Source organism: Colobus angolensis, unplaced genomic scaffold, assembly GCF_000951035.1.
Source record: "Colobus angolensis palliatus isolate OR3802 unplaced genomic scaffold, Cang.pa_1.0 Scaffold11, whole genome shotgun sequence".
Taxonomy (NCBI): Eukaryota; Metazoa; Chordata; class Mammalia; order Primates; family Cercopithecidae; genus Colobus; species Colobus angolensis.
The window spans coordinates 3,665,453-3,688,319 of record NW_012112030.1 but is presented as its reverse complement, the minus strand read 5'-3'; the positions used below and the strand labels follow the sequence as shown (position 1 = coordinate 3,688,319).

Genomic DNA, 22,867 nt, shown 5'->3' with positions numbered 1-22,867 from the left:
TTGTTGCTTCTTCCAGTGACGATATGTGCTTATTCCATGGTATATGCTAATTTCTTCCCAATTCATTTCTTTTGTTAAGTCCTGAGTGAAAACCTTTGCAGGGTCTGGCTAGAGAAAAGAACCTGAGTGGGCAGTCTGACTGATATTTGTTATCCCCATTCTTTTATCCAGATTGTGAAGAGTGCTTAGGAACACCCCTTAGTGGGTGGTACTTGAATGGGTTTGATTCCCACCCAGGTGCTCCATGAAAAGCAAGTTGTTTGAGAGGAAATTTAATCTCAAGGAAAATAAATAGAAAGCATCAGAACAAGGTTAATCAGAAAATATTATCTAGGAGACCACAGAAAGCATCATTCAGGAAAACCAAAGACAGACCAGAGAAGATCTGAGTTCCTGGTCAATAAGCCAAATGGGAGTGACTCAGCAGAGCCATGAAAGGAGCACAGTTAAGGAGCGGCAATAAAAATGTATGACAGAGAAAAATGAGAAATCAGTTAGTGTAGCTCAGGTTGACTTTACCATGAGCCAAAGTAAAATCTAAAAAGATTTTAACCAGGCAATACATGCCTAACATTTGTGGTGAGGAGACAAGAAGAGAACCATGAGCTCTGAAATTCTTTGAGGAAAAGGAGTGTAAAGATGAACATTTCTGGGTTGTAAAGAGACACAAAAGATGTATTCATTAGTTTGCTAATAGGTCCTGATAATACTTAAAGATACGCATCTAAAATAAATAAGTGGGGAAAATGAGAATAGACTTATAAGAAAATTATATTTTTTGTTAGTGAATATTTGATTTTAAATTCAATTTATACGACTAAGATTTCATATCACGCAGGCAATTTTTCTACACGTCAGCATTCTGACAGATGCCTGCCTCAGTTTGTTATTTAAAATAATTAAAATAAGTGAGTGACCCGAGGGATAGAGAATTGCTACAATCTCTCCAAACGCCATAGCTAACTTGTAGTTTGTAATAAGATAGCTAAAGGTCACCAAAAGAGAAGTAATATAGTATAAGAAAAAAAAGAAGATAAGCAAAGTCATAGTTTTAATGGCTCTCACATGAGCTTCTGTGCTTGCGTCTCTACCGCCGGTAGCATAGAGTTTTATTTTCTTGGTATGTCTCCATAAAGATCTTACTAAAAGGAAAAATGACATCAGTGACACAATAAATGGGACAATTGCAAGCAAGTTAAAGAGAGTCAAGGGTTCAAAATATGGCATTTTACCCACATGGAACATTTCAGTAACGTTTCTTTTATGTTTGGCCATTGCATGAAATCTATAATCATGACTCAGTACTGTTGCTATTATAAGGCTGACCAGCAAGGAAATGGCAAAACATCCCAGCAGGATCCAGCGAACCACCATATCAATTTTCTGCTTCAGCCAGAGAAAAAGTGGGTGAGAGGAATTGGCTACCTTGAGAAAATAGAAGACATTAAGGCAGGCAGTAAACCACATATTTAAGTAGTTGGCAAATGTCCAGAAGGTACAAATGACTATCTGTAGTTTACTTTTTGTGTAAACATCTGGGTAAAGTACTATTACAATGCCATTTACAACCATTACACCGATCAAACAAATTCTGGAGATAACTAAATTGGTGAGGATGCAGTCAATTGTGGAGATCTTTTTCTTCTTAATCCAGTCAATCCAGTTGACTAGTCCAATGTATCCATTCCCCAATATTCCTATTATGAATTCTCCAGTTATTAGGATTATAAAGATGTTATCTGCAGGACGGAACATGTTTGTAGAGAGAACAATCTGATGTCAAATATCACCGTAGATGAGCTAATTTACAGGTGACCTGTTGAAGCATGATAAATAAATTCTTCGAATCATGCAATAATGTATTCATCTGCTATTATTTTGACTTTGTTAGCATTCCAGAAGTGTTCAGCTCTCACCTGAAATAGGATTGCCTCTACGTTCCTGAAGAAGAAACCAACTAATTGCTCCAAATGAGCAGCTTGACTAGTTACTTATAGTTTGGAAAAATTATAATTGTTACCCTTTAGTGAGTGATAACTGAAATGCTTGGCTGAAATTGCTCTCATGCAAATTCAAAGAGATTTTATAACACAAATTTGCAACAGGTTTCTTGCTGCAGCTCTATATTTGGACCTTCAAATTGAGTTTTGAATAGGGAGTCACAAAAAAAGAGATAAATGTTTAATAAAAATCCAACTGTGTAATTAAAACTTCATTTTCATCATGTAAGTAATAAATAAGCCACAAATCAGTTCTCCCAGATGCAAACAAATTTTCACTTTGGAAGTAATTAGTACAATTAGATTGTAGATAACATTTAGTCAGAGGATAATAATTCTTGTCTTCATTTAAATGGCTAATTAGGGAAGGATATGATACAAATCTAATTATAAATGACATTTATTTTAGGCAGGCATATGGCAATATTTATGAAGAATTTGCTTTCTTTTCAATTGTTCCTTAGAAGTGAAATATGCCAGGTAAAGATTTGTTATCTTTATTTTTTTTAATGTGAGAAATACCCTTGAAGACAATTCACTTCCTGAAACATTGTCTCTTATATAATAAGCATCATAATCTAAAATTAGGGAAATTTAAGTTTTACATTATTCTAGTTCCAATCAACTCTTTTTACAAGATTTGTAATCTCACAGTGCATATTATAGTCATATTTCTAGATAGGGCAAACACATAAAAAAGTAACTACTCGGCAGACTGAGGCAGGGGGATCACTTGAACCCGGAGGTGGAGGTTGCAGTCAGCCGAGATCGCGCCACTGCACTCCAGCCTGGGTGATACAGTGAGACTCCGTCTCAAAATAATAATAATAATAATAATTTTTTTACCTGCCAGTATTTCCAAAGAATAGGACTAATTCTACTATTAAATTGAATTTATTTGTTTTGGGGTGAGGGAGAGTATAACTTAGCCCCAAAGACATTTAAATGTAGGTAATAAAAATCACAATACACTAGGGATCTTCTTGTATTTAAATAGTTCTAGAATGTGTGCAACACATGCAGGATTTTTTCTATTTCTGACACTTGTGTAATGTATAACAGGAAAGCATAAACTTAATAACTTAAAGAAACCTAGTTATCTATAAAATATGGCTGGAAACAAAATAGAAAATAAAATGATGCAGAGGGAAAAGAACATGTCAGAGATTTCTGAGTTAGAAGGCTAGAGAGAACATTCCAAAAAATATTTGGGAACTGACTTCTAAAATTGCCATCACCAGCTACAGTACTTATGAACAAGCTGACTACTGGCACCCTCAACCTTCTTTCTCAAGGTGGTTCTGCTATACATAATTGTGCCTCCTCTCTTGGTCAAACCTTCATTCTTGAGATTATACTCCTTTTCCCACATCATATATCATCCTAGACAGAACCTCATTAAAGACTGTTTTTCTCCCTTCTTGATCAAGACAAACTCTTCCAGAAATGGAGGGGATAGGGCAGTGAAGATAAGGACTGCTCTTCATTTCAAAGTAGAGAGTTGTTTTGCATGATTGATTTTATAGAAAGGGTTGATGAGTTCTCAAGTCTTTTCCCCAAAGCCTGTTTGCCTGAAATTCTTCTACTCATTGAATTCAAGGCCTTTGCCAGTATTTGTCAGAAAATAAGTAGAACCTCTTTGCATTTAGTCAATGACTTGAATTGGTGAAATGTTAGTGTGGGATTTAGATTCATTTTTTCTGCAATGACAAGGAATATGTGGTGCAATGATAACATTAGATTACCAAATAAACAAGAAAAAAAGGTGAAGGAACACAAAACAAATCTTCAGAATCAAGGTAGACATTATTGACTTCCAATAGCATGTAAGAGAAAATGAACGCAAACAGAAGGGAGAATACCTGTTGTTGATTTCTTTCTCCTTGTAGTCAGGCTTTATGGGGTTTTTATGGGTCTCTATGGACCAAAAGGCTTTCTTTTTCTAAGGAAACCCTTCACAAATCTTAGCATCTTCAGAAAAGCTTCCCTCAACTTGCTGTTTCCCATGATTAGAATGAATGAATGGCTTGATGGGAAAATGACAGTTACTATGTCACCAATCATCAACACTAATTTTCCCTGGGGAATCAGAGCGTTAGAGGTCATAACAAGAAAGACTGGGTAGTACACAATGAGGAGGAGCAGAAAGATGATCACTGTCTTTACGGCCCTCATGTGGGCCTCTGTGCTGGGGTCTCTGAACCCTGTAGCATGCAGTTGAATCTGCTTGGTGTGTCTAACTAAGAAGAAAAGTAACAAGAAAAATGAGATCAGGCAAAGGATAAAGGGAACTGTCGCCCCCAGGTTCAGGGTTAACTGTTTGAAAGCACCTGGAATTGTACTCACTTTGGATGCCCAAGTAATGTTTTCTTCATGACTGACCTTGAAAAGGTGACACCACATATCATCATTAATTGGAATGCTAATAATTAAGGAGATAAGAAAGGACCCCAGAAGAATCGCAAGGATGACCTTGTTGATCTTTAGCTTCAGCCAGAAGAAAAATGGGTGGGATATATTGGCTATCTTGAGTAAATAGAAGATACTGAGGCAAGAAGTAAACCAGAGACTTGAATTATTGGCAAATGTCCAGACAGTATCCATAATGCTTACTAGCACATTAATGTCATATGTACCTGGAAAGAGCAGTATAAAGAAGCCATATAATATTACACACAGCAAACAGATTCTGGAGATGGCCAAGCTGATCAGGATGATGTCAATCAAGGAAACATCTCTTCTTTTGAGCCAGTCAATGCAGTTAACTAGTACAATGAATCCATTTCCCCAAATCCCTATGGTCAATTCACCAGCAACTAAAATAATATATATTGCCTCTATCGTACTTGGCGTATCAGCAGAGACTTCTGATTTTGAATATCACTGATGATGAATTGACTTTCAGCTGACCAGTGAAGAACAATGTATCTGTATACCACTTAGACCGTGATATAATTGTCTTTATCTCTCCTTTTTGTCGGCAGATGAAGAAGGTAGCTAGTCCTGCTCTGGGCTAGAACTGCCTACAGACTTCAAAGATTGGGGCCAGTAATTTCCTTTGGTGTGGTGCAGTGATGACAGAAGGGCTCTAGGATGCAAATGGGAATGGATCTGGTTTCTTAAATTTGCACAATCTTTCTTATTTTAAGTTCTGTATATTTTGGATTTGTCAATCAGAGCTGTTGACCAGGAACTTCAAGAGGTATCAATTACTTGGAAAATATGGCTAGAATTTAATTTGCTGGACTACTATCCACCCTTGTTAGTATATTGGCATAGCTATCGCTATTACAGATTCTAGGTTTAATGTGTTAGCTTGTGTAGCCAGTTTACTTGCTTGGTTGACTAAAGCTTTAAACAAATTGTTATTAACATTAAATGAGGCTTAAATGGCACAACTAGTGGAATGTAGAGGAAAGAATCTAAGGGTTTAGGAAGATAGATAGAAGTATTAAGGTGAATTTATTGTATGGAAACTTTACCTTCTCACCATTACATGACTTAAGAGGGCCAAAAGGACACTCCATTCACTAGGGCATTGAGAAATACATTATTGGGGTAATTCCCAGTACCCTCAAAAAGCTGTGCAGTGTTGTCTTCTCAACAGAAGGTACAACGAGGGAAATAAACATGAAATTGTAGAGTTGTCAGTAAACGGGACACAGAAAATTCTGGTTTAGATGTTAGGGTTTCTTAGAGTGTTCTTGCTTTGTACCTGAATGTAGCTTCCATACATAGAAAAAATAGTCAAAATACTGGTCACTTATCTTTAGAATGGAAACAGATCAGTCTGAACTGTGAGGAGGACAAAGAGCAAGAAACTAAAAAGTCTGAGAGATATGCAAGACTCTTCAATCTGAACTGAATAATAAGAATACATGCTCTGAATTTTCTTAGCTCAATTTTTTGGCAGCAGGTGTATTATAAATATTAGTATGTTAATTATGTACACATTGGAAACACACAGTTTGTTTTATTGGGACACACTGAAACATGTCATTGGACGTAATAGAACATATTTGAAATAATATAAAAAGGCACACAGCAATACACAGTTTCCAGAAATTTTATTTTGAAACTAATATTAAATTTTAAGGCAATATTAAATATTGTTTGTCAAACAAACACAACAATACAAAGTATTTAATGAGATAATGTGTCATATGTTCAGGGTTTTAGACAAAGAGATAAAAATTAATCTTGCAGATTTTTATGAGGAAGTAAATGGCTATTGTTATTCTATTAAGTGAAATTTGGGGTTTCTTTCATGCCTCTCTGTGAATTTTGTTTCTGAAGAAATACCAGATTACATAACTCAAAAATATGCACTGTGCTTATCATGACCAAAGCCATAAAAGAGGTAATATTCTGAGAAGGACTTCACTAAAGAAATTGATTCGCATCCAACTGACAGACAAGGTTGCACCATCTTTACATCTCAGGGAATGCAGTATTTCATTATTTTGATTAAACTTTTGGAATGATAAAATTTTGAGGAGGGGAATAACATGGGTTGAAGGTTATTATTTGGAAATGGAAGTACTCTGGGATCAATTTATAATGTCCAGAAAAGATGAAGATGAAAATACATCGTGTAGGTGGGTGATTAATAACTGACATTTTAAAATTTCTTGGTAAACCCAGATACACAATCCAAGTTTGCCTTCTGAGTCATGGTCTTTTACCCTGTATCCCTTTTCTTTAGCTGTGTGGAATACTGATCAATTTAAGGAAGTTATTATGCCTATATTCAAATGTAAATGCAAATATGCTATAGTATATGACCAGAGTTACCTAAGGGCCTATACTTACTAAAATGCCACCCTTTTATCTTTTCTTGCTATAAATTAAACCCAAATGATCTCAATTTATTTGATACCATTGAATATGTGTGTGTGTGTGTGTGTGTGTGTGTGTGTGTGTGTTTTATGTGTTATTTGCCCTTTGGATTTAATCTTAGCATTGAGAAGTTAAAGAGCAATCCTAGCTGACAGACTTTAACATGTCTTTCCATTGCAGAAACAGTTTAATCTAGAATGTTAGTTTATTGATTATTTCTGTCTCCACTAGAAAACAAATGAAATACTGGGAAACTTATGACATCATTTTCTGTATGTCTTTCCATGAGAAGTGAGCAAACACAAACCTACTTAGGCAGATGTTTCTTAAATTTCATTTTCTTTTCTTTGTTGAAATACTGTTTACCATTCTTTAGAACCTTACATCTTTTACAGGCATTTGTCCTCGAATTATGCCACTGATTATTACTGATCAAGGGAAATGATTATACTCTTCATATTTGTAAATCAAGAACAGAATACTGCCGTACTGTCCTATTTTCTGACAACTTATATTTTGAATAGTTGCTGACTTTACCTCCCATCCCATTCTAAACTCTTCACTATATCCATTGGGATCCCTAGTAAACCATTAGCAGCAGTCATATATTCTCATTCATTTCTCTAACAGTTCACTTTATCTTCTTCATTTTAACTCGAGGTTCTGGAACTTTTTTGTTCAATGGACTCCTTTTCCAGTCTGGCGCATGCTATAATTTCAGAATAATGTTTTTAAATGCATGAAATAAAAATATTTGAAATGTATAAGGAATCTGTATATATATATGACTTTTTTCTACAGTATGAAATATATTTTTAATGTGATACAGGAATTCATATGCTTTTTAATTGACATAACAAAAATATCTGGCAGAAAGACCAGTGATGAAAGTAAATGATAATAGGTGGCACCTGTAACAACAAAGATTTTTGACTTCCGAAGTAAAAAAATTACAGATACTGCTGGTATGATATGTGCTTGTTACTTACATTCAAGACATAAGAAATACTAGATTGAAGCTAAGGATTAATAAAAACAAGTATATAATTTGGTGCCCCCCCAGTTTATTCATCACTCATGTTCATGGATCTTTTTAATTTAATACTCTACAATTAAATCCTGTGGCAGCTATTTTCTCTCTCAGACCCTCATAGAAGTGGGTCTAAAGCTGGGGTGGGTGGGTGTTTTTCTTTCCCTCTCTTGTAACTTCCAAATTATTCTGTTTCCTTTTTTTTTTTTTTTTTTTTTGAGACAGAGTTTCACTTTATTGCTTAGGTTGGTCTTGAACTCCTGGCCTCTAGCGATCCTCCTGCCTTGGCCTCGCAAGTGTTGAGATTACAAGTGTGACCCACCGTGCCTGGCCAGATTATTCTACCTCTAATCCCTCATAAGACATACAGCAGTTCGTTATCTCCTGTCATCACTCTATACAAAACATTACCTTTCCTTGTCACAATCATAAGCCAGTCTTCCTTCCTTGATCTTTGCTTTCTACCTGAAATTGAATAGTTAAATATACTAAATTTTACCACCATTCCTTTTGTTAAAGTTCCCCTATCTTTTTGTTGGATGAAATAATCTTCTATTTAAAAAAAATTCATTCAATAATCTTGTTTGTTGAATTTTTAATTTTTAAAAATTTAATTATTATGGACATATAATAGTTGTACAGATGTATGGGGGTACATGTGAACCTCATGAAAATAGGGCAATATAAAGACCCGTGTTGGGAAGGGATGCCTTGAATGAGAAATATGCATGTTTCTTTAAGAAGAGGACAGTCTTAATGGAGAACTATATAGTTTCAATAATTCAAGCATAAAACACTTTATAGCATATTGGGAATAGTCTTGTCTGTTTGAATAAAAATGGTAAAGAAATAGAATATTTGGGATCCATGAAGACAAATAATTTATTTGCTAAATAACAAAGTTTGGACAAGGCTTGAAATATATATAACAGTTAAGAGCTTCAGCTTTAGTGCCAGACAGCTGGAGTTGAAGCTCATTCTCAGTTTTATTAGTTGTGTGATTTAGATTGTGCCGAATCTTTTCTTTCTCCAATGTGTAAAACATTGATCATAGTACTATCGATCTCATAGAAATATTATACTTAAAGTCTTGCATTTAAAATACTTAGAATAGTTCTTATATATACTCAAAACATTTTAGGTACTATTATTATTGAATTTTTTGGCATTCCATTCAATAAATCATGATTCTCTTAACTAGTTGTTTTGCTATAGAGCCTTTATAGTCTTAATTACAATTTCCTATCCAGAATATTTGGCCAAATTTCACATTTTATGATTTCCATGGTTTGAATGTTTGTATTCTCTTCAAAATTCATGTGGAAATGTAATCCCTAATGCAACAATATGAAGAAATGGGACCTTTTAGGAGACGATTATGATGGGTTTGTCATTATGATGGGATTTAAAGGCCTGAAGGGAACCAAAGAGGACTTTTAGCCTCTCTCCCTTTCTGTTACAAAAAGATACAGCATTCGAGGTTCCGTGCTGGAAGCAGTGACGAGGCCTTCACCAGACACCAAACCTGCCAATGCCTTAGTCTCGGACTTTCTAGCCTTCAGCACTATGATAAAATAAAATTCTGTTACTTATAAATTACCTCATCTCAGATTTTTTTTTTTTTTTTTTTTGAGACAGAGTCTCGCTCTGTCGCCCAGGCTGGAGTGCAGTGGCCGGATCTCAGCTCACTGCAAGCTGCGCCTCCCGGGTTTACGCCATTCTCCTGCCTCAGCCTCCCGAGTAGCTGGGACTACAGGCGCCTGCCCCCTCGCCCGGCTAGTCTTTTTTGTGTTTTTTAGTAGAGGCGGGGTTTCACCGCGTTAGCCAGGATGGTCTTGATCTCCTGACCTCGTGATCCACCCGTCTCGGCCTCCCAAAGTGCTGGGATTACAGGCTTGAGCCACCGTGCCGGGCCTCAGATATTTTTTATAGCAGCAAAATGGACTAAGACAATGCCAGTCACATGAAATCATAAAATATGGCAACATAATAATTATGGTTTAACGATTTATTTTCTATTACTCACTGAAAATGTAAACAAACTTAAGTAGACTTAGTTGTTTTTCTCCTTCACATGTAGTTCTTTTTTTTTTATTCAATATTAATGCCCAGTGCATCTCATAATTTTGAGGGACAGGTGACTATTTTGTTTCTGTCTGCAATGGCATAAATAAAATGATTTTAACACTATTTCAGCTTAAATACAATAAGATATTTATATTTGACAACACATCTAAATGTTCAGGTTAAGTAAAAATATTCTCAGATATATAGGTTTCAGACATTTACTAAACATAGAACTTTTTTCAACATTTTGGAGGATGTATTAACAAAAAACTACAATAGGGTGAGGAGATACTTATATAACATGTGGAGTAAAATTTATAAGAAATTTTGTAAGGCTTAGGATGTCAGAAATTAAAAAAAATTAAAAGAATATCTGTATACTATAAAAATCTTAAAACTCCAGTTGTAGGTACAAGATCAATACATAAAACTCTTTAGTGTTTCTACACACCAGCCATCTGAACAGTGAATATAAAAGGTGAATTAAGAAAACAATTCCAAAATAATAAATAACTAGGAATAAATTTAACCAAAGAAGCAAAATACCTATATACAAAAAATGATGAAACGTTGCTGAAAGACATTAAGGAAGACACAAGTAAGTAGAAAGACATCCCTTGTTCATGGATAAGATGACTTGATATGGTTAAGATATCAATACTACTCAAAGCAATCTAAAGATTATTAAAATTCCTATCAAAAATTTCTACAGACTTTTTTTTCAGAAAGAGGAAAACTAATCCTCAAATTCGGGTGAAATTACAAGGGAGCCCAAATACTCAGAACAATCTTTAAAAAAGGAGAACAAAGTTGGAAAACTCACACTTAATATTTTTATTTTGCGTGTATATATATATATACACATACATATATATATAAATTTGTTTTTTCCTGCAGGCCTCATTAAGGCTTCCCTGAGCCCTGGGCTGGCTTCTGCCATGGCAGATACCAGAAGAAGCAAGCCTTGTCCCTGTTCACAGAAGATTCTAGCCAAATCAGGAACTGAAGATAGCAAAAGAGGGAGAAGTCTAACCCACAGTCCCAGGCCCTGGTGAGTAAGGTCTGGTGTGAGGAGAAAGTTGATGATATGGAAGGGCGTTCCAGTCCTGCTCCTTCTGCTTGGAGGTAGAGAATCCGGAGAACCTGGGGGGTGCAAGATGGACAGGCTGCTCCTTGAGAACATCCAGCCGCCTAGAGAAGATGATTGCTGTCAAGGTGACTGAATGAACTCAACTATGCCTTGTTATTTTAAAGCCCACTGTCTGCTTTCTGAACTGACAATCAAGAGTCCATGTGTGTCTTAAAGAATGATTGTTCATTGTAGTAGAACCCATTGGGAGAAGTCTCTTGGCTCATGCACTCCATCTGGCCCCAGCTGATTGAATTAGGGGTGGATACCTAACCCAAGTGGAGCCAATCTTATTCTGTGCCCACTGCAATGTAAGATGTAAAATAGGTATTTTTGTCTCCTTGGATCAGTGCTGTATCTTTAGTGTGTAGAATTCTGCCTACTACACAGTAGGGGTTCCATGAATATTCAATGAACAAATGAATGAATAAATAAATCTCTGTGAAGAATTTGGAATTTTGACCTTGGAAACACAGAGAATGGGAGTTGTGCAAACTGAGTCACATTGGCTGCATAAGCTAGAAAGAATACCCACTCCTTCCCATATCCGAGGTCCTTGGGGCTATCTCAGTCATGACTGAGTCCTGACTCTTTCTAAAGATGATTGGACTCCTCTTAACTTTAGGACAGATGGCTCAACATCCTAACTATAAAGTTCCTTCCTCCTTTCCTGCTTACATTCATTTCTGTTGCAATCAAAAACTTTTAATGACATGCTGAGAAATTTTGCACCTTGACATATCCTGTTCCCCACCCTAGGAGCTTCTCTAGGAGTCATAATCACTCCTGGCTGCACCTTGGGCTGCACCCAGATCTGCCCCACTGCCACCACCCCCAGCTCTGTGGGCTCTGGCTCTAAGACTACAGGGACCCAGAGGCAGGAAAAAGTGGCATCATGGAATTCCATGTCCTTTAGTGGGAAGTACTATGCCTCCTCTCCTTCCAAGACCCCTCACTACGCTCTGTCCTCAGATATGGCTCTTGGGCCCCTCAGGTCAGATACTCCTAATTTTTCATCTGCTTTTACTCTACAGACACAAAGGGGAGATACCAGATAAATCTACAGATTCATTCAAAGCCTTATTAAAAATTCTCACAGACTGTTTTTCAGAAACAGAAAAATTGAGCCTCAGATCCATATGGAATTACAAGAAACCTTGAATTTCCAAAACAATCTTAAAAATGGAGAATTTTTAAGTTGGAAGGCTCGCACTTAATATTTTTAAAATTCACTACATTACTTCTCAACCTTTTGGCTAAAGTCAAATATGAAACTTACTACAAAGATATGATAATCAAGACTGTGTTTTATTGGCGTAAGGATAGACATATAGACCAATGTAATAGAATTGAGAGTCTTGAAGTAAACTCATGTATCTATGATTGATTTTGACAAGTGTGTAAAAATTCTTTAGGGCCTAAAGAGTCTTTTTGACAAATGATGCTGTGACAATTAGATATCCACATGCAAGAGAATGAAGTTGGAACCCAAACTCACAACATATACAAAACTTAGCTCAGTATGGATCAATGACCTAAATATAACAACTAAAAGTAAATATACTTAGAAGAAAATCTAGTGGTAATCTTTATGACCTTGGATTTGGCAATGGATTCTTACATATGACATGAAAAAAGTAAGCCACAAAAGAAAAAATACTTAAATTGGATTTCATGCAAAATAAAACTTTTGTTTATTACAAGGCTCTCCAAGAAAGTGAAAAGACAATCTATACACTGGGGGAAAATATTTGCAGATCACATAGCTGCGGTGACTTTAACATTCAGAATATGTAAAGAATCTCTACAACCCAACAAAAAATGCAATTTTAAATTGGGCAAAAGATTTATAAATGTCTAATAAGCGCATAAAAAGATGCTAAGCATCATTAGTCATTGGGGAAGTGCAAACCAAAACCACAGTCACGTATTACTTCACATCCACTAGAATGGCTATAGTAAAAATCCTGGAAAATAACAAGGGTGGGCAAGGATGTGGAAAGTTTGGAACTCTCGTACGTTCTTGGTGGAAATGTACAATGATAAAGCTACTGTGGAAAACAGTTCAGTGTCTCCACAAGAAGCTAAGCATAGGAATTGCTATATTATCCAGTAATTTCACTCCTAGTATATATTGAATACAGGAACTCAAAAAGATACTTATGTGCCAGTGTATATTGCAGCATAATTCACAATAGCCAAAAGGTAGAAATCACCCAAGTGTTTTTCAACAAATTATGGTGTATACACACAATAAAATATTATTCAGTCATACAAAAGAATGATGATCAGATACATGTTAAGATATTGGTGAGCCTTGAAAACTTTCTTAGTAAACTAAACCAGATACAAAATGAGAAAATCTGTGTGATTCTATTCATATGAATTATCTAGACTAGGGCAATTCATAAAGCCAAAAAGCAGATCAGAGGTCACCAGGAACTGTGGGAAAGGAAAATAGGGAGTTACTGCCTAATGAATCCAAAGTTTCTATTTGTGGTAATGTAAAAGTTTTGGACACAGTGGTGACGCTTGCACAACATTGTGAATGTAATCAGTGCCACAAAATTATACACTTAAAATGGTGAAAATGACAAATTTGTTATATAAATTTTATCACAATAAAATTAAAACAAAATAAATGTGTAAATTAAAAAAATTAATATTCCAGACCATAAAAACATGCAGCATGGAAATGGCTATCAGGAGATAAGAATGAATTAAACTTAATTTTATGTGAAATGGAGATAAAGGTATCAATTTAAAACCCAGCACATGAAAATTTGATGTCAATAGAAAACAGGAAAGGAAAAAAAATCTAAAATAAAGCATTAAAATAGAGTAAAAAGAAGAAATGAGAAGATAGAAAACAATATAATCACAATTACATTAAGTGTAAAAATGTTTCTCAATAATAATTTTGAGATTACATTATTAAATAAAGTGTCAAAAATGAGATATTTGTTTTCTACAAGAGATTGAAAAAGATAAAAAGCAGAAGTGTTGAAAATGCAGAGGTGGAAAACACATGGTCTATAAATGATAAATGCTTGAAGTGATGGCTCCTAAATATCTGGACTTTTATTACACATTATATACATGAAAAAAATATCACATAGACCTTACAATGTTGAACAAATACTATGTATCAAAATAAAATAAAATAAAATGTAACAAAATTAGGGAATTTACCAAGGACGAAATGAAATTTAAAGCAAAAACTTTCATGACAAGGGTTTTTAATATTAGTAAAAATAACCATAAGAAAGTAATGACCATGAATAAAAATGCAATTATCAACATTGCTTCAAATTAAATGGCAACTACAAATAAAATAATTATGAGCAGAAACAAATAAATCAGTAATTGTAAGTGTAGGTTTACTAATTTAACTATTGGAAATTTTCATGTATTAAAGATGTAAACAAGTAATATCATTAATGTTGTTCATCTAATGTGTATACATTTAACTTTAACACCATCAAACTCATTTAAAGAAAATCAGTCACAAAAATGGATCATACATTGGGCCAAATAAATCTCATCCTAGGCCAAATATCATACACATATGCTGTCTGACCCAACTTAAATGAAATAAGATATCAATACAAAAGTTACCTTTAAAAATGTCATTATTGTTAAATATCTCTTGCATTAAAATGAAACTGTAAAGAATATTTTGAAATTCTTTGAATTGAATACAATATAAGAACCATGTGTCAACATTTGTGGAATACATGTAAGTTGATATTTGGGCAGAAAACATACAATTTTGAATACCTTTACTGAGAAAAAAAAAAGAAAGAAAGACTGAACAAAGCTAGTGAAACAAACAACTTTTGCCTTCAAAAATATGGCAAACTGTCATCCTAAGCAAATTAACGCAGAAACAGAAAACCAACTATCACACGCTCTTGCTTCTAAGTGGGAGCTAAACATTGGGACACACAAACGTAAAAATGGCAACAATAGACACTGAGGACTAAGTGGAGAGGGAGAGATGGCAGGGATCGGGGGTAAGGAGTGTCGAACTAGCTGTTGAGTACCATGCTCACTACCTGGATGATGGGCTCAATTATACTCCAAACCTCAGCACCAAGGAATATAATCTGCTCACAAACCTGCACCTGTACCCCCTTATCTAAAATAGAAGTTAAAATTATTTTTATAAATTAAAAAAAACTGCATAAAGATATATGAAAACCCAGATGTCTGGAAAAGTCCTTCCAGTCCAGAAAAGATAAAGATACTGAAAAAGAAGCCTTCAGAATTATTTTTAAAGTGCATGGTCCAGCTGTCAAGAGAGTTAAAAAAGAATCCTCAGATGCCAAAAATAGTGGGAAAGTGCAAATCATGAGAGGAAACAGTGCCGAAGATAGAGTTAGTCCCTAACTAACTATCTTGGAGTTAGATAGAGGAGGTTATCTATCCGAGGGCATTGTCACTCTCCTTTAAACCAGTGTTTAAGTATTTTTTTATTTTGTTATTTTTTCAAATTGATGTTCTGCGGTGAAAAGGTATATGCAAAACTATCCCTAAAGGCTGACGGAGCTGAGAGGCCAAAGAAAGAGGCTAACAAATCCAGTTTCTCAGAAAGAAATATTTATTTATTTATTTGCTTATTTATAATGTTTACTCCAACCACTTTTTGGGTACAAGTGTTTTTTTGTTACGTGGATGAGTTATATAGTGAATTCTGAGATTTTAGTGCACCCATCACCTCAGTAGTGTAAATTGTACCTAATATGTAGCTTTTTTAGCCCTACCCTCCCTTCCGACCTCCCCCTTTTGAGTCTCTAAAGACCACGATATCACTCTGTATTTCTTTGCACACTCATAGCTTAGCTCCCACTTATAACTGAGAACATACAGTTTTTGGTTTTCCGGTCCTGTGTGACTTCGCTTAGAATAATGATCTCCAGGTCTATCCAAGTTGCTGCAAAAGATATATATATCTTACACATATGTCTCTCTCTATATATATCTTATACATAGATATATGTTATCTTCTTTAAAAGAAATAAATATTTAATAGGAACTTATAAACAGAGGCAATGTCTTGGGTGGCCGCAAGATATGGGATCCCCACACCCGCCCTCCAGAAAATATCCTTTATATATTCAGCTTTTTGGGTAAAACATTGTGCAGCTACTCATACCTCAGACTCTCTTGCTAAAACTTATGACCACTAAGAAGGTTAGATAAGCATCTTTATGAGGGGTCATCTATGTCACAGGAATTGTTTAAAGAGCTTGCTGCAGAACACATTGGTATGCAGGAGATAAGCATCAGTGGCTGTGGTAGTTTTGCTTCAGGATGGCATCACTCTTTCTATGCAATAGGCTATTTTCCTACCTTATATGATAATAAGTACACATTTATCAGGTACATAGTGATGTTTTGAAACATACAATATATAGTGATTCGGTAGGTTAATTAGAAGATCTATCGTCTCAAACATTTATCATTTCTTTATTGGGAATATTGAAATCCTCCTTCCTGATATTTAAAACTATGTATTATTGTTAGCTGCAGTCATCCTATAGTCCTATAAAACACTAGAACTTACTCCTCCTATCTAGCTGAATTTTGTATACTTTTACAAACCCCTGTCCTTCCCAGCCTCTGGTATACTCTGCTCTTCTTTTTACTTCTATGAGATCTTCTTTTTTTAGTTTTCTTATATGAGCGAGAATGTGTGGTGCTTAACTTTTTGTCTCTGGCTTATTTCATGTACCATAGTGTCTTCCCTTTCCATCCATGTCATTGCAAATGACACTTCATTCTTTTTTTTAAACTGTTATGGATAAATAGTATTCCATTGTGTATACATACAGCATTTTCTTCATCCATTCATAAACCAGTGCTTATGTTTTAAAAGATCATATGCATGTTGGATAAGATACCTGACTTGGACTTCTCCAAAGTTAGAAGTGAGATTGGATACTACCTATAAGCCAAGACCCCTGAAATGCAAAACCTTAATAGACAAATGAGAAAATAATATATGTCCAGCAAAAGGCTAAAGTAGGAGTACTAAACACTCAGCCAGGGTAGTTAATTGAAAGGGAAATGTAAAGGGGAATGAAAGAAGAGTGTTGCTCTAAGAATTTGTAGCAATAGACTTTCACTCATGTATATTTGGGGCTAGAAGTTAAATTCTATAGAGCCTAAGTCATTGCAAACTGAAAAGTTTAGCTTAAAGAAGTTGAGACTGCAAGTGACCCCAGTCAGCCTTCACAAAATCAAACTCTTTCTGGCAGATATCACTGTAAACCTGACCTCAAAGAATTCCCACAGATAATATTCTAATAAAACTGAGTTCAAAATAAAATCATAAAACATGTGAGGAACAAGCCAATATAATCAAAAGTTAGTACAAACAACAAAGTTAGTTATCAGAGCTGCAAACACAGCAGATATCAGAATTAGAGCTTATGCAGTCTGTACAAATGCTAGGGAAGATTCTTTTTCTTTCCCTTGTTTCTCAAAGCAAGTATTACTACACAGATATTTTTTCACATGCCTCATCTTTTATTTAGTTGTATTTTTCATATGACAAATTATTGCATAGAAAATTATGTAATACTACAAGAAAATTAAAATTATCTATAATTCCAGTATCCACAGATAAAGAACCTCGCCAACCAGTTTTATGTATAAATCTAATCAGAACAGATTTTTAAAGTAACATGTTTATTATCTATCATCTATCTATGTTGAGATCTATTTTACAATGTATGTAGAAATATGTTAACAGTGGTTAGTTGAGTACTGCAAATGTGCATAATCAATTTCTTCTTTATATATTTTTGTGTTTGCTAATTTTAGATGCAACAAAACTGTGTTTTATAGTAGAAAATGGAGCTTTTGATGAAAGGAACAGGTATCAGTAAAAATAAGTTAATATCGGCAAAAATAGCAGAAGAAACCATAAATCAATATGAGATCATGTAAATTACCCACTTATTTCCCCAAACATTACAAACTAAATTACTTACTAAATTGCAAATTAAGAAAAAATCATAACACATATATGGCATAGTGTTAATGTATAAAGTAGTCACAAAATTGGTAAGAAAAATTATGACATGAACAAATAAGGAGAAAACAATGAACAATTCCCAAAGTGTATATGCTATTGGTTAATCCTGTAATAGTGCTTAACTACACTAGTAATCAAATATATGTGAAGTAAAGATATTTTTGCAATCAAGGTAATGACATTAAAAATAATAACCTGCTTGATTTCCAGACTGGAATAAGATGGGTATTTTTTCACTATTAACATATAGGTTTACTACTTCTACAGAGCAATTTTTCAGTTCTGCAAGGAATTTATCAAATTTCTCCCCATTGGAATTTTCCTTAAAAATAATTTACATATTACTCTCTCTATATTCTAGTCATACCGGACCTTTAGTTTCTGGAATACCCTGTACTCCTTCTTGCTTCAAGACCTCGACATGATGCTTTCCCACCCCAAATTTCTCCTCCTTTGTCCACCTTACTCCTAGACATTATTTAGATATCAAATTAAACCATTAACTTCTGTGACATCTTGTCCATTCCCATGACCAGGTGAGGTCAGCATCCTATAGTTTTTCTCTCCCAATATCATAAATATAATTGTTTAAGTTAGCTAGCTATTCATTTGTTTTCCATTAGAATATATTTTCCATTATATTGATGTCTTGTTCACTACTCTATCCTCAATACTTAGCCAAGTTAGCATTCAAATAGTATTCATATGAATGAATAGTATTCATGCTCTGTAATACTCATATTATGTTTATTTCTAACAGTGGAAAACTGAAGACAATTTAAATGCAAATGATATGATAAACATTAAGTATATTATTGTATATTTGCAAAGGGAGTTATGTACCCCTTAAAACGATTAGTATAAATAATTTTGGAAAACATGGGAAAGTGAATAAATTCTACATTATCAACATAATCCATATGGAGAACATAGTTCTTTATACAATATAATTTCCAATAAGCCAATATATTTGGTTGAAATAGGCAGCAGCATTAGGATTTTTTTCCCCTGTTATCTCTTTTATCTGTACATTATAAACACAATAGTTTAAAAATATGAAAATATTTATTTGGAAACCTGACATAGAAAATGAATTAAGTCCTTATATTTGGAAATATTCCACTCATTAGGCCATAAGTATGAGATCAAGGCACTTTTGGAAGTTGCCAAAATAAGTCACTGAGTTTATAACCTGAGTTGGACATAAAATTTCACTTTAAAACTCAAAATTTGAAACATGTCTGTGAATGCAAGTTTGTGTAGATGAACGTGTGTGTGCGTGTGTGTGTGTGTATGAAGCTCTAAGACAGAACATTTCATATTTCACACAGATTCTATTCTGTGTTCATCTTGTGTCCTTTGGTCAGGGACTGTGTTGAATCTTGCAGCCTTTGGATCTATGCTTCTAGAAAAATCTTTACTCAACTTTAATTGGTTCATAATCTGCCTTATCTCAAATCACTGATTTTGAAGAGTATATTTATTTCATCAGTGTTTTGATCCCATATCCCTTAACTAGACTCTTGTTTCCCTAGCTATATTTCACAGAACTACGTCTATTACTCTACTTGCTACACGTCAAACATACACCAGTAAAAGAGGATGTTAGAATTTAAAAAATGAAAAAATAACCCTTTAAATAATTAAAATAGCATACTGAAAAGAAGCACCACCATCCATCCTCACTTCCATGTTCTAAATGTCAAGATTGATCTAATTTTCTTTTTCTTTCTTCCTTCCTTCCTTCCTTCTTTCCTTCCTTCCTTCCTTCCTTCCTTCCTTCCTTCCTTTCTTTCTTTCTTTCTTTCTTTTCTTTCTTTTCTTTCTTTCCTTTTTTCCTTTTTTCCTTTGGGTTTTCTTGGAGAATGGGTGTCCTTGCTTCAGAAAAGTCAGGTAAAGCACAACAAGAAGTCTTATTTTAGAGCTTATTCTCACCGTTAAATCTTTACAGTGAATAGTCTCCAGGCTGATGGTTTTCCTCTAGGAAGTTTGTAGGAAGAAGTTGCAGGGTGGGGAAGCTGACTAAGACACTGAGTTTGCATGTGAGATTAAAATCTCCTCAAAGACGAGATTCCCTGAAATGTAGTCCAAAACAATTATGGAAGATTTCAGTGATCTTTAATGACCCAGTTAATAAAACGAAGCAAGAATGCAGTGCAGTGAAACAGATCTTCAAGGATTTATTCACTGGATTCTTTTCATGGAACATCCATATCTCCCCAAGGTGTCTATGTGGCTCTGAGATTTTTCGTTTTCTCACAGCACTTCAATTGCTGTAGTACCCTCAAAGAGGCTTGCTTTAGCTTGCTGTTTCCTAGAATTAAGATAAATGAGTGACCCCAGGGATAGATGGCTGTGGTTGTCATTCCAAACATAAGCAACAGTTTGTTTTCTGGCACAGTAAAACATGATACTTCTATGGCTATGCCTATAAAATACAAGATAAAGAGGATGATGAAAGATATTAAAACTTTCATTGCCTTCACATGAGCTTCGGTGATGGAGTCTCTCAGTCCTGTCACATTCGATTGCATCTGCCTGTTGTGTCTCCAAAGGGAAATGATCAACAAAACACTTGTAATTAGGGATAGTGTAAAGAAGAAAATGACTCCCAGATTTAGCAAAATCTGTTTAATAAAGTATTCACGTTTATACATGTTGAGACGCCAGACTGTGTCATTCTTCATTTTAAGATCATTAAGAATCTTCCCAATATGTGCAAAATTAAGTAAGCATGAAATAAGTAAGAATCCCATCAGAAGAGGAAGAACCCTATTTGTTCTACTCTTCAACCAGAGAAATATGTAGTTGGAAAAATTTGCTATCTTCAGGAAATAGAAGATGCTGAGGCTGGTGGCAAACCATATACTTGATTGATTACTAATTACCCAAAAGTAACTAATATATTCAATTAGGTTACCAGAGGCATATATATCTGGAGAGAATATCCGTATGAATCCATCTGTAATTATTAGCCATATCAGAAAAATTCTAGAAATAGCTAAGCCGGTGAGAATAAAGCCAATTGTAGTTAACTTATTCTTGGCACAGTCAATGCAGTTTACAAGTCCAATAAATCCATTCCCTAAAACCCCAAATACTGACTCACTAATTGCAACAAAAATGAGGATGCCTTCCGCTACACTTAGCATATCTGCCAATTCTTAATATTGCTTCTGTTACGTCTATCTTAGATTACCTGCTGCAGAACAAGGCTGCTTGATGGAAGCATGACTTTCTTCTCATTTGTTATATAAAGACTTGAAATTGCCCCAGTAATGGCTTATGATGGAATTAGAAATTTCTCAATGAAGACCTTTCCAAATATATCTATAAAACGTAGCTAGAGAATGTTCAGACTGAATGCCTATCTATAATTTGTTAAAATGCAAATGAAAATTTGTGTTTCATGGATTTTACATGTCCTCCTGAGACTACTTTACATTTAATAAATTGAATTGTAGAGAAGGAGTGCCAAACATATACCTATAGAATGTAATGCAAAACAGAAACAAAATACTTGACTTTATCTTTTAAAATATCAAATCATTATTTATGTCATTTATAATCAATTTATATTTGGAAAGAAAATACTATGTAGAAGTGAAAAACAAATTTAGCCATTGTAGATACCTACTCTAAATGATGAGTTTAATTTTTAATTAAAATTTAAGCTCAACTCTGGGTATGACAAGTTTCACAAATGTATCACAAAACTGTTGCTGTTGTTTTATACTCATGGTTATTACACCCTTGAATGCGGAAGATTGTGTTGACTACCCTTGACATGAAAGGCTCTTAGGAATAATCTCTTCATTTAACACATTACTGTTTGCTGGCATCCATTCATTTATCCAACAAGTATTTACTGAATATCTAGATACAACAAACTCTCTCTTGATCTTTGAGGGAATATAGTGGTAGACAGAATCTCAAAGCTTGTGTGATTTATGGAGTGTATATTCTAATGAGGGAGGCAGGAAACAAGTAAATCAACATACTGATCTAAGAATTAAAAGTGAAATTAAAAGTGAAATCTACCATTTATTGAGATTTTATTATATTCCTAGCACTATGTTAAGTATCTTAAGGTCATTTTTTTCTCATCTTAATTTCACAAGCCTTCAATCCTTTAAAAGAGGGGCTATTTTTTGTATTTACATTAAAAATGAATAAACTAAGCTTTGGAGAAAACAAGACCTTCTCTCATTTATCCTGTCATGACTACCATAAATAAAATTGCACAATGACTTCAAAACAAAGTTAAATTAAGCATAGGAATAGACTACAAATGATAGAAAATTAAAACAAACCAACCAAAAGCAAGTAGAAAACTTAAATTCTCATGGACTGTGCATATTGAAATTGACAGATAAGAATAGGTGTAGATAAATTAGCTAATGTATACACTGTTTACAAAACACAAGATGAAATTTCAGAGAAGAGCAGCAAGAGACTGTCAGAAAGAAATGGGAACATCTGGGGAAAAAACTTCTAGAAATGGAGAATATAATTATATAAAATGTAAATGAACTAAATACTCCAAGTAAAAATTAATATTAACAAAGAAGAATTTAAAACTCTGACCATATACTGCTTACAAGAAACACAATGTAATATATAAAAAGAAAGCTTTAAAGTAAAATTATGGAAAAATAAGCTATGCAAACATTATCTAAAATAAATCTGGCATAGTTATATTGATATTATATAAAGCAGGCTTTAAGGTAGGAAACAGCATTAGAGAATAAATGGGG

General features: G+C 34.3%; 3 protein-coding genes across 3 annotated transcripts; all 3 read right to left on the bottom strand.

Annotated features, from left to right (window-relative positions):
• Positions 1-825: 825 nt before the first annotated feature.
• Positions 826-2,065, bottom strand: LOC105519532 (taste receptor type 2 member 8). Its single transcript, XM_011952913.1, has one exon. It carries the CDS (start codon positions 1,753-1,755, stop codon positions 826-828), a length of 930 nt encoding a protein of 309 aa, XP_011808303.1. The 5' UTR covers positions 1,756-2,065.
• A 1,852-nt stretch (positions 2,066-3,917) lies between these two features.
• Positions 3,918-4,939, bottom strand: LOC105521298 (taste receptor type 2 member 9). Its single transcript, XM_011955465.1, has one exon. The coding sequence runs from the start codon at positions 4,602-4,604 to the stop codon at positions 3,918-3,920; it is 687 nt and encodes a 228-aa protein (XP_011810855.1). The 5' UTR covers positions 4,605-4,939.
• A 15,270-nt stretch (positions 4,940-20,209) lies between these two features.
• On the bottom strand, positions 20,210-21,333 carry LOC105519541 (taste receptor type 2 member 10). The gene has a single exon (XM_011952922.1). It carries the CDS (start codon positions 21,260-21,262, stop codon positions 20,339-20,341), a length of 924 nt encoding a protein of 307 aa, XP_011808312.1. The 5' UTR covers positions 21,263-21,333; the 3' UTR covers positions 20,210-20,338.
• Positions 21,334-22,867: the final 1,534 nt, after the last annotated feature.